Source organism: Netta rufina (assembly GCF_964035555.1).
Source record: "Netta rufina genome assembly, chromosome: 22".
In the NCBI taxonomy this organism is placed as follows: domain Eukaryota; kingdom Metazoa; phylum Chordata; class Aves; order Anseriformes; family Anatidae; genus Netta; species Netta rufina.
Window position 1 is genome coordinate 6,674,078 of NC_140146.1, and position 11,715 is coordinate 6,685,792.

Below are 11,715 nucleotides of genomic sequence, written 5' to 3' on the forward strand. Positions count from 1 at the left end.
ACCGGAGCACAGAAGCAAAGGGCTGGTGGGTTGGTTTTTTTTATGGTTTGTTCTTTTTTTTTTTTTTTTTTTTTTTTTTTTTAAAGGGGAGGAGGCGGAGGAGAGGGGAGATGTCTTAACTAAAGCACATATTTAACAGTAATCTTACCACTGGAGACGAAATTCGACACCCAGGGCAATCACAGATTGGAGGATGTACCTGTAAGATTCCTTTGGACATAAGAGTCTTCAAACTTTTCCCTGGATGCGGAGGAGAAGGAGACAAGGAGGAGAAGCAGGAAAAAAAAGAAAAAGAAAAAGATCAGCACCTTCACAGGAGGAAAGGATCCAGGGAGACAGGCGCAGCCCCCCCTGCCTGCCAGCACCCACCCACCCCGGCTGCTGCCTGCTCCTTCCCCGAGCTGTCCGGGGGGAGGCGACCCCCGACCCCCGGAGCCCCCCCGGGGGGCTCTGCGCTGCCCCAAAGCCTTCCTCCCACCCCCCCAAAAAAAAGCTCCTCCAGTTCAACCTCGGGCCTCTCCTGACTCACCCCGGAGGAGCTGAGGTTTCCTGAAGGCAGCCAGTGCCAAAATCAGAATCAAAAATTAAGAATTAAAAAAAAAAAAAAATAAGATTTTTAAAATATTTTTCATTAAGGTTTAAAAAATAAGATTTTTTTTTCTAATTAAGGTTTTTAAATAAAGAATTTTTAATAAAGAATTTTTAATTAAGAATTTTTTAATTAATATTTTTAAATAAAGATGTTTAAAATAGATTTTTTAATTACGGCTTTTTAATTGAGATTTTTTCAAAAAATACGATTTTCTAAAAATAAGACATTTCTCAACATTTTGTTGTTTTTTTTTTTTTTGGCTTGGGAAGGAGTGCGGCACCGCCAGCCGGAGCAGCCCCCGCAGCTGCTCCCCCTTTTTTTCCGCCCCCCCCCCCCCCCCCCCCCCCCGGCGATCAATAACCGGGGCGAGGTGTCAGCCACCTCCCCGGCCCCCCCCCACTTCCCCGTGCGCCCCCCCCCCGGCTCTCGCTAATTGCGTGGCTCCTCTCCTCGCCCCCCTCACCCCCCCCATACCCCTTCCCCTCCCCATCCCCACCGACCCCCCCCCCCCCCATGTCCCCCCCCCCCCCCGCAGCTCCCCGCTCTGCCTCCACCTGCCGCCCGCACCAGCAGCTCCGCCGCGCCGGCCCCGGCGCCGGGACTGCGGCGGGGAGGGAGAGAAGGGAGGGAGGGAAGGAAGGAGGGAGGGAGGGATGGAGGGAAAGGAAAAAGGGGGGGGGGGGGAGGACCGGCTCCCCCCCCCGGCAGCACGGCGGAGGTCCCGCACCACCACCAGCAGCCGGGGGAACACCCCCCCGGCGCCCCCGCCCGCCGCCCCGGAGCTGCCTCGTCCTCACCCCGGCGCGACGGAGCCGCCGCTCCCCGTGGCGCCGAGGCTCAGCCCCCGGCTCCCTGTCCCCCCCCCCTCCGTGTCCTCTGACCCCCCCCCGGATCCTGTGACCCCCCCCTGGGTCCTGTCCTTCCCCTCCCAGTTTGTCTGTCCCCCCCCCCCGGGTGTGTGTCCCCCCCCCCCAGGGTGCCCCCCGCCGTCTGCCCGCACGGAGCGAAACTTCTTTACCCCCCTCCCTCAACGAAGAGACGCCTCTCCCCCCCCCCCCAACATAACTCGTCGTCCCCCCCCCCTCCACCTCCTCTCTTCTTCCTCCTCCTCTTCTTCCTCCCCCCGCCGGCGCTGCCAAATCGCTGGGAAAACTTCCAGCCGCGCTGCGCCGCTCCTGGGGTGCCCGGGTGGGGGGCGGCGGGGAGAGCCCCGGGGGAGTGGGGGGGGCACGGCGAGGCGATACGAGGTCCCCCCCGATAACACGGAGCCCCCCCGCTTCCCCAAACACCCACCCACACAGCCTCCCCCCCCCCCCCTCCCCGGATCCGGCCACCGAAGCGTGGGGGGGGGCGAGGGGGAGGATGCTGAGGAAGAGCGGCGAAATTTGGGGGACCCCCCCAAAAAAAAATTGCAAAGGGGGAGGGGGGGGGGGCAGCGCCCCTACCTTTGTGCCTGATGCTGCGCTTCCAGTCCTTGGCCGTCTCCCTGCCGCTGACAAACTGGAACTCGTTCGGGGTGAGCCACTCGCCCCGGTACCGGATAGAGGGTCCCTTGCTCCCCTGGCACAACTTATTGATGTAGAGCAGCGCCTTGTTCTCCCCGCACTCCACCTCGATGCAAGGCTCGCCGTTGTCAAAGAAGGGCTGGAAATCCGGGATGGAGGAAAACCTCTCCAGCATCAGGTCCTCGGGGAGGTGGTGGTGGGGGTGGGAGGGGTGGGGGCTCTCGTGGAAGCCCAGGTACGCGCGGTGGGCAAAGATCTGCTCGTACGCCGGCGGGTGGGGGGCTACCACCGGCATGGCAGCGGCGGCCAGAGGGGCGAGATAGTCAGGTAAGGTTTCCATGGGTTGGTTAAAGGCTGCCAGGGCCAGCTCTTCCCTGTCAAGTCGCTCCTTCTTGATAGCAGGCATGGTGCTACTGCGCTCCCCGGGCGCCCTCGTCTCTCCAAAGCGCAGTGGCTCTGATGTCTCCGGCTCAACTTGCCCCCGCTCTGGCTGGAGTTTGGATGAAATGCGCCAGCAGCAGCAGCAGCAGCAGCAGCAGGAACACGAGCACCTTTGGCGCTCGGGTGCCGGAGGTGGCTGGTATCCCCCGGAGCAGCCCGCGAACAAATCTCCTGGGCTGGCTCCCCAGCGGAGCTCCCTGGGATCCCTCTCCCACGGAGAGCCTAATGTACCGTAGCCCCGGGAGCTGCCGTGTGGCTCGCAGATCTGCCCCTCCGGACTAATACCTGACATCTCGGAGAGGTCTCCGCTGCCGTAGACATTATTTTGGTTTAAAAAAAAAAAAAAAAAAAAAAAAAAAAAAAAAGCGCTTATTGATTCCCCTAGATCGACCCACCTTCTCACCAGGCTGGAGGGTTCCCCGCCGCCCACCCGGCCCCCTTTCGCCCTCCTTCCCCCCCCACCCTCCCCCCCCTTTTCTTCCTCCCCTCCTTCCTTTAAACTGACACCTGGTTTATTTATTTCTAGGCGATAATTAAAATGAAACGCTGCGCCCCCGCCGCCGCCACCCCGCCATCCGCCTCCCTCCCCTCCGCCGCCGCCGCCGCCGCCGGCGCCCGCCGGGCGCGGGCAGGATCCGGCCCCCGGGGGCCGCCCGGTGCCGGCCGCCCCTGCCCTGCCCCGCAGCGCCCGGGGGCTGCAAGCAGCCGGCCGGCCGGAGAAGTTTCCCGAGGGCCTCCCCCCTCTCTCCTTCCCTCCCTCCCCTCCACCTGCACCCCTGCGCCCTCGCCCCGCTCCCACCGGCGGGTTCGGAGCACCGCCAGTTGGTATTTTAATTCCCACTCCTGCGCGGAATTTAAGGAAAAAAAAAAAAAAAAAAAGAAAAAAAAAAAGCCGACACGGTATTATGTTACAGAGATATGTGTGTGCATATATATATTTATCTACATATTTATATATATATACACACGCATGTACAGCCCCGCCAGCTCGTGCTTTTCTGCACGCCGTGCGCTCCCCACGCAGGCGCCCCCAGCCCCTAAACGCCGCTCTGTGTCGGGCTGCCGGCTCGCCCCCCCGGCCCTCCCCCGAGCCGGGACAGACATATATTGATCTGCGCTCCGAAGTCGCAGCGCACTTCCCAGACTCCGACCAAACAAGCTTTCCCTCCGCCGCCGCCGCTTCTCTTAACTTGGCCCATTTAAAGAGCGGAGGCGCTTGCAAGCGCCGCGCCGGCGGCGGCGGCGGCGGCGGGGAGACAGGGGGTGAGCGACGGCCGGCGGGGCCAGCTCCGGGGCCAGCTCCGGATCCGGCTCCGGAGCCAACTCCGGAGCCGCAGGGGAGCCGCCAGCCCGGCTCCGGCGGCTGGCGCGGCTGGGCTTGCCCCCTGCCAGCCGGGCTCGCCTCCCTCCGCACGCCTGGCTGCGTGCGCTGCTCTGCCTGGCAGGCTCCTGGTGGGAAAAGCCTGGGGAAGGAGGGCTCGATCCTGCTCTTTCCTCCCCCCCAGGGATGGAGGAAGAAGCAGGGGGGGTGCTGTAATTTGGTTTTGCGTTAGGAGCCGTAGTGGACGGCCACGCGGAGCAGCCCAGGGAGGACAGCGCGGCCCAAAATTAAGTTGTGTGGTTGTTACGGAGATTTGTGATGGTGATGAGAGGTCCCTACCTTTGGATGCTGCTTGGGATCGGCTGAGTGGGAAGAATCCTACCTGGAAGGGAAATAAAAAGAAATTATCCTCTTGAATATACTACAAGAAATATGCCCCACAAGTCTTAGAAGGTGGCATCGGTATCCCATCCCAAACAACAACAATTATTGATTTTGTTCCAAGGTGCACATTTTAGTACATATTTTCTTACAGGGGAGCTGGTGGCAAGTTAAATTTGCCTTCCAGACAGGGAGAAATGGATTTACTTGTCTCTCTCCCATCTGCTCTCCACTGGTAGCCACTGACAGGTAGCAGGGCAGTTCCCAACCAGCCCTGGCCCCTTCAGCACCCTCTCTCTGATGCTCTCAGGGCAGAGATGAGAATGCCCAGCACCTCCCAGCACCTTTACGAGGAAGCTAAAAAGCTTCGTTTTAGTGGTAAAGAGACTGAGATCCAGAATGTGAATGCTGTACTCATGCTGGGTTTACGCAGTTACTCATGCAGCTACTCAATCCCACTATGAGTAAACACAGGCTAATAGGGGTGAGGAGCTCACACTGGGGCACCAAGTGATTTGCCTGAGCTCTCACGGGTGCTCTCTGCCCCCCACAGCCCCCAGCTGATGGGAACCCCTCTCGACACCGCGTCCTCTGATGGACCCCTTGTGGGACAGGCTGTTGCTTCTCACCAGCAAAGGGGGAGGAAAACAGCTCTCCGGGGTTCAGCAGGTCTGGGAATGGAACCTGAAGCCCCAAACCTCATCTCCTGGCCCCGTTTGACCATGATTCTTCCTCGCCTATTTATTCGCCAGGAATGCAAGCTCTGGGAGCAATCCTCTCACTTCTTGCTCTAATGAAGGAGGCAGATATACATACCCATCAAGCCCTCTCATTTAGGCTTTCAGGCTTAGGCTCTTATTCTTAATGCCTCTGATTGCTCAAGATGACAGGGGAAAAATTACTTTCTATTATCACCTAATGAACCAAGAACAATGCTTGGAAGAGGCTCTGGGAGACGCAGGCGTTCTCCGCGAAAGCGTGCGATGACTCTGGATGGAGCTCAGGTGAGGAGGCCATAGGGTGAGCAGATCTGCTCTTGTCCTCCTAGAAAACCTCCTCGCCTGGCACACCTACAACTGCCCTGAGCTCTCTGCAGGGCTCGCAGAGCTTCTTCAGGCTTCATTTGAATCCATTTTCTTTGCGACTTGGCTTCACGGGGCTGATTGCTTTTAATTTTTTAGATGGGAATGGGTGTTTCCTCTGTAGCTTGCTTTCTCTTACAGCTATAGTGGTTGTTGTTCTGCTACCTCCAACCGTAAAGGCAACTTCACCTCCAAGTGCAGAGAGCTTGGTCGCCTCCAAAGATAAGTCTCAAGACTTCCTCCAGGAGGGCTCACAGGAGCAGGAATGGCCTTCACCCTGCAGGAACACGTCCTCCTGTGGCACTTCCAGGCCCCTCAGATCCCGTGGGTTGGCCGCACGCTCAGATCCCCTAACAGCACCTAGCGTCTGCTCTGCCCATATCAGCCCGCTGTGATGGAACCTTTCCTAACCCCGAGGATTTGTATTTACCTTCTCTTTTCAGGGGAAAAGCTGACTTGCCGTGGGGTTTTCCCACTTTGCGTCAGCTCAGTTGCTTTCAATCTCTAAAGAAACCGTGCTCAAAACTGAACCTACTCATAAACGAATCTGCTTAGACTTCATTCTGGAAGGGCAGCAACTGCTTGGCTGTGCTTCAGTCCCCAAAAAATATGGGTATTTGATTCCAGTCATGATATAGGTGCGTTGGCCAAGCACTGGCAGAGGGAGGCTTCCTGATGGTGTCTCAACCTGAGGTGCAGAGCTTGGGCCAGGCTGCATTTCCTGCACACACACGATGCTTTCAGGTAGACCTCAGCAAAGTTCGGAGGGATTCAAGAGGCGCAGGTTCAAGGCGATCCTATCAGTCTCTTACGAGCACTAAAATTTACTACCAAGTCCTCCCTAGCCCTCCACACTGTAATAAAGCATAAGAGCTCTGTCTGGAAGCCTGAGTCCGACAGCAGGAGCCTCGAGTTGTTCAGCTCCAGTCTCGTAAGAGTGGAGCTCTCGGGATTAGTGTAAACAGATCCACCATTGGTGAGCAGATCAGAGAGATCTAAGCAAATCCACGCACACGTGGTTGAAGAGAGAGGCAGGTATGCTTTGCAAAGGCCAGACTAAGGAATTGGAATGTGCTAAAGTCTGGGGGTGCAAATTGCTGTGTCTTTTTGCAATGTGTTTCCAGCGCACCTAGCAAAGTGGAAGCATGATTCTTAATCTGCTCAGAGAGGCGCTACCACAGGAAGCGTAATAAATAGTGATCATTTTCTAACGTTTAGTTCCTCACTTCTGGAATACATCATGCTGGATTGAAGCAAAACCAGGACCTTTTGTTTCTCTCTGATCAAATGTGTCAACAGCAGCCAAGAGCTAGCTCTCCTGGAAAGCGTATTACAAGAAGAGATGGTGCTTCAAGCAGAGGTCTGAAAGTTAACTGATAAGGATTTTCCTCCTCGTTCTGTCATCAGTTTCATGGACAAATTACTTATCCTGGAGGGGCCTCCATTATTCTACCCATAAAAGGAGTGGGAACATCCTATATGCAATTTGTTATTTACGTCTGACAGTAAACCTGAGTTTCTAACTGAGATCAAAGGTCCCTGGTGCTGAGTGTTTGAAAAACTCATTGTAGGTGCAGGCTGTGCCCCTTGACAGGAAAGGCAGGTTGAGGCTGGGAGGAAAGAGGCACCCAGGCACAGGTAAAATGGCCAGACCGAGTCCACAGAGTGCTCCTGGCTGGCTGTGCCATACCAGGGGTTCCTCACAGCCCCGAAGTAAGGATGGCAGCCAAGTTGTGTCCTGCACGCCAGGAGAGCTCAGGTAGTTAAGCAGGTCCTTCAACGAATGGGGCAGTACCCCCTGGGCCCTGTCATTTCCCTGAACAAAGCTAGGGTGCTTAGCCCTTTATGACTGCGAGTTAACAGCTCCTCTCCACACTCCTTTCCCCCAGAATTGCCCTGACGTGATCACACCCGTGATGGAAAGCGACAGCTCTGACCCTACCAAGTCACCCTAAGCTGACCGAAAGACAAGGCAGGAGACCAAGCACCACCACTCCCCAAAACAGCCAAATTCATACCTCTCCAGTCCCTTTTACAGCCTCGGAGGACATCAAGGCTGTCTAACAGACAGGATTCACTGCTTTTTGTCTTTTATTCCTTGCCAGGTGTGGCCCGGCTCTGTGCTCGCTGCGGCACGTGAGCAGCCCAGCAGGATCAGTACTGGAGGTAATACTAGCCTCGGGCCAGACTGTTTCATTAAGAGAGATTTTGACAGCCCAGCAGCAAGAGCAGCAGCAGAGAGGGCACACGAGGGTCTTCAGGGGCGGAGGGTTGGGAAGGAGGACACTGGAAAGGGCTTTGCCTCTCAAAAAGGGCTTCCTCGGGAACTGCTGGGCTGTACCCTTTTTAATCCCATTGATACAGAAGGCTGCCACTTACACTGAATTCTTGGGGTGAAAAAGGAGCCCCCTAGAACTCACTACAAGGTATTTTGTGTCTTTGTGGGAAGTAGGGTTAGGGTAGCATGAGGTTACACAACAAACCAGAGCTATCAACTGCATACATCCCTACCTCCTGCGGGCAGTTTGGCTGCTCCCAAGAGAACGGCCCAGGACAGTCAGTGTGGGTTAAAAAACTCTTCCCATCCAAGTATTTTCATGAAATACTTCTTCCAAATCACCTTCCCTGCAAGTACCCCGTATAGCAGAGCACCAGTGAGACCAATCTACGTAGTTCAATACAGAGGATATGGCACCAGAAACCCTAACGGGATAAAAGTACCGATTCATCTCCCTTCCTCAGTGGTTGGAGTTCAGGTATGCTGTGGAAATTCGGATCAGAATCAGCTTTGAGATCTCTGCAACAAGAAGTTTCAATTCAAAGGGCAGATTCCTATTTCCATTAAAACCAATGGAAAAAAATTTTTTACTGACTTCACACTTCAGTGTTCAAGGCCCACAAGAGATTGCCCTTCCCTACAAAGGTTTTGGAAAGCAACAAATTTAGCAACACTCAACTGGTGCCTGCATGATGTAAAAAGAGCACTTACAGAAATCACCAGTGGAATAAGGCTTTAAGTATCAAAGCTGCTGTTATATTAACAATTCTCTCCGACCCTTTACTTTTAAGGCAAGTGCCTTCTTCTTTGCAGTTCCAGCCGTTGGACAGCCTCCCTGTTTTCATCTCTGTATTAACTATACTCTTTCTTTGTGCCCATATTGCAATTAAAAACACATCTTTCTCTCTCGCCTATTCTTCTCTCCTGAGATGTTATTTACTGCTAATTTGTAGCTCTTGTGAAAGACTTGAGATATCAAAGCTGTAATGCAGAAGAAAGCCATCACCAGATTCTCTTTTTCCTTAAAGTTTGTTTTTAGGGTTGTTGTTGGTTGTTTTTTTGTTTGTTTGTTTGTTTGTTTCTACTCTAATCTTCTCCATTGCTAAGAAAAACTCACAGTATCAAAAGATGCTGAAATGATGGTCATGATGTATTAATCTAAAGCTTGGCTGTGTCCCAGCACTTGTAGATCACTCTGTGCTACTCCCCTCTCCAACTTCCTGCCTTCCTTCCCGCCTACAATCATAGTAACAAAAAGAAACACTGAAAAACTGACTATCCAAGAAGCCGGGCACGGCTGGAATCTATTGCTGGGTTAAAAGAATACAAAATTAGTGGCCACCAAGAGGAAGATAACATTTGGTGTGCCACCCCAGCACCAAACAGTGCTATAAAAGAAGCAGCCTTGGGTCTGTCCACTCATTCACAAGCGTATACGAACACGTGTGCACAAAGCACAGTTGTTTAGACTAGGCGGATGAACTTTGGTAGCTAATCCTTTGGAAGTGAAGTGTCACAAGAGTCTAGTGTAATCAAGGTGTAACTACTTTTAATGCACGCTAGAGAGGTCAAATTAAAGGCTAGGTAGAACCTGCCTTAACCAATTTAGGAGGTGCTGAAGTACACACTACCTGAGCTGGCTTACAGCTTTCACATTAATTAGGGCTAACGTGTTCGAAAGCCTTTAAATCACTGGGCATCTCTGCAGACGGGTTTTGTATTGTTCTAATTCTCCTCCTTTCTAGAAATCGGTGTTGTGTAGTCAATGCCCTAGTAATTAGGGGATTAGCATACATCACCTCTCCGCTAGCACAGCCGCACCCCACCAGACAGCTGTGCAACTTCCACCGGGAACATTTCGGAACAATTATTGTTACAGCACTGTAAAACTTTACGTACACAAAGGTCCTAGGCTGGGTGATGTCTATATTGCAGTTTCAGATATGACTGCAAGCGTCCATCTGCTGTAGCTGAATGTTAATGAGTTAGCAGGGGTGTTTCAAGCAGACATCACAGAGGAGCTGCACCGACGTGGACCGATTTTTCTCCCGGGAATTCTCACCCAAGTCTGTGCCGCTCTGCTCTCTCTGCAGCTGTAACCAGGACAATCCAGCTCAGCACAGGAAGGCGGTCAGGACTTCGTCGTCACTGCGACCAGAGCTCTTATGTGGTCATGCACAAGTAGGTTGTATTTGAACAAAAGATATGCAAAGGCATTCGTATGAACAGGCGCAGACATAAGCAGAGTCTCCAGCAAACTCACGGAGTCAAATGCATATAAACAACTCCCTGCTTGCTCCTCACTCACTCACTACTCCCTTAGCCTCCATCATTATGAATAAAGGCTGGGTCAGGACCACATGAAGGCCTGTCTTGTTTGGGTTTGTTTTTCTTTTCTTTTATATCTTACATTCCTAGAAAAAGAAACTCATTCAAGTAAACTTGTTGCCATGACTACACTGCAACAGAGTGCTTTAATCAAACAAAAACTTAGATAAGATATATATATAAAAAAAAAAGAATAACAAAACCAAAACAAAACAAAACAAAGGGAATTTCAAATAATATGTAAACAAGCATTTGCACATTTGAATCTCTTTATGGTGATTTGGAAGACGGGCAACTCTTCTGCTCTTCTTGCCTTGCTTCACAGCACACGCAGCATGCTTGTGGACAAGAGAAGCTGCCTGCTGCAACTAGTTAGCACCGAGTTTTATTTGTTTGTCAGACTTCCAAACTCCAACTTTTCTACATGTGGAGTCAGGCATTCCAACTTCTATTTCTGCCTATTTTGCTTCACTTTGTGACTGCAGCAATTCACCTAGCAACTCCAAGCTCAGGTTCTCTGCTCATAAAACAGAGAGAACATCTCCATAAAGCAGAGCTGGGAAGCACAGCTCACCGGGTGTTCGCGCTCCTCATTCATCCCTATCCTGTACTATACATTTCTATATCTCTGTTTTTTCTCAAGTTCAATAACTCAGCCACTGAGCAAAAACAAATAATTATGAACCACAACACAAGTGGCACATGCAGAAAGCAAACAGTTTGCAAGTAATTTTGATGCCTGATGCTTAAAATTGCTCATCCAAACTGTTTGGCAAATACTTACAAATAACTATTTTGTTCACAGCAGGAGAAAAGGGGTTTGTTTGTCATACATCTTCCTTGCCTTAGCCAAAACTAATCTGTGTCCACACATGGCACAAGCCACTCTCACTCACTCTTCGCATGCAGAAGACACACATGCAAATAGATAACGTTGTCAGCACGCACTTGAAAAACTACCCCGGACACTGGCACAATGTTTCAAGTTTTGCCTCTGTAGGAAAGTATAAAAAGGCATTCTGAACACTGTATTGTTCACAAAAGCTATTGCTCTCCTCAGCTGTCTGCAGCACGGACTTGACAACGGCTGTGGACAGGATGGGAGCAGGTACAGCCCTGCAGCAACCAGCCCAAGGGAGCTGGGACAGCCTGGCACCAAGGGGCAGCAGCTGTGAGACACCGACACACAACGATGCACAGGCGTGTGCATGCAGAGAATAGGCTCTGGGGGAGCAGGAGGGTTAATTTGGCTTTGCTTTGTGCTCCCAGAAAGACAAGAAGGGCTAAAATATCAAACCTGAGGTTCTCTGCATACCGACCGGGAAGAGACAAGCCGCTGAAATATTAGCTTGGCTTTTCGGGGGCAGTCGCCAGAATTTCAGTCACTAACATTTCAGCCAGATGGTAACTCGCATCTCATCCTCAGCAGAATAACAGATGTGCCAACAGCTGAAGGGGCAAAAAGCTGGGTTCCATCACACATTTCATTTTTCACTACCCGGGAAAGACTTAGGAGGAAGCTGGGATCAATGACTGAGGGTGAGCAGTGGAGGGAAGAGATCTTTCTGAGTTCCCCTTTCCCCTTTCAAGCACATCGAGCACGCAGGCATTTCTCACATGTGCTTTGCACCCAGAAGCGATGCTGGCATTAGCCATAAACCACTGCATTCAGGTTAAGGCTGCACTGACCCTAAAATAAAAAGCCTAATCCACTGTAAATATCCAGAAGACACTCAAGTCTATTACCGTCCAACCGCTTGCTGCTTCCTTCCAGGTTTTAAAGGAGC

General features: G+C 52.2%; 1 protein-coding gene across 1 annotated transcript in view; it reads right to left on the reverse strand.

The window, feature by feature from the left end:
• The window catches only part of SAMD11 (sterile alpha motif domain containing 11), a gene marked incomplete at its 5' end in the record, with an annotated part of 102,037 nt that extends 99,207 nt beyond the window's left edge, over positions 1–2,830 (reverse strand). Inside the window, 2 exons of the mRNA XM_084300443.1 lie at positions 149–240; positions 2,038–2,830. Coding sequence (XP_084156569.1) covers positions 149–240; positions 2,038–2,830 — 885 coding nt within the window. The remainder of the gene's footprint in view (positions 1–148; positions 241–2,037) is intronic.
• Positions 2,831–11,715: the final 8,885 nt, after the last annotated feature.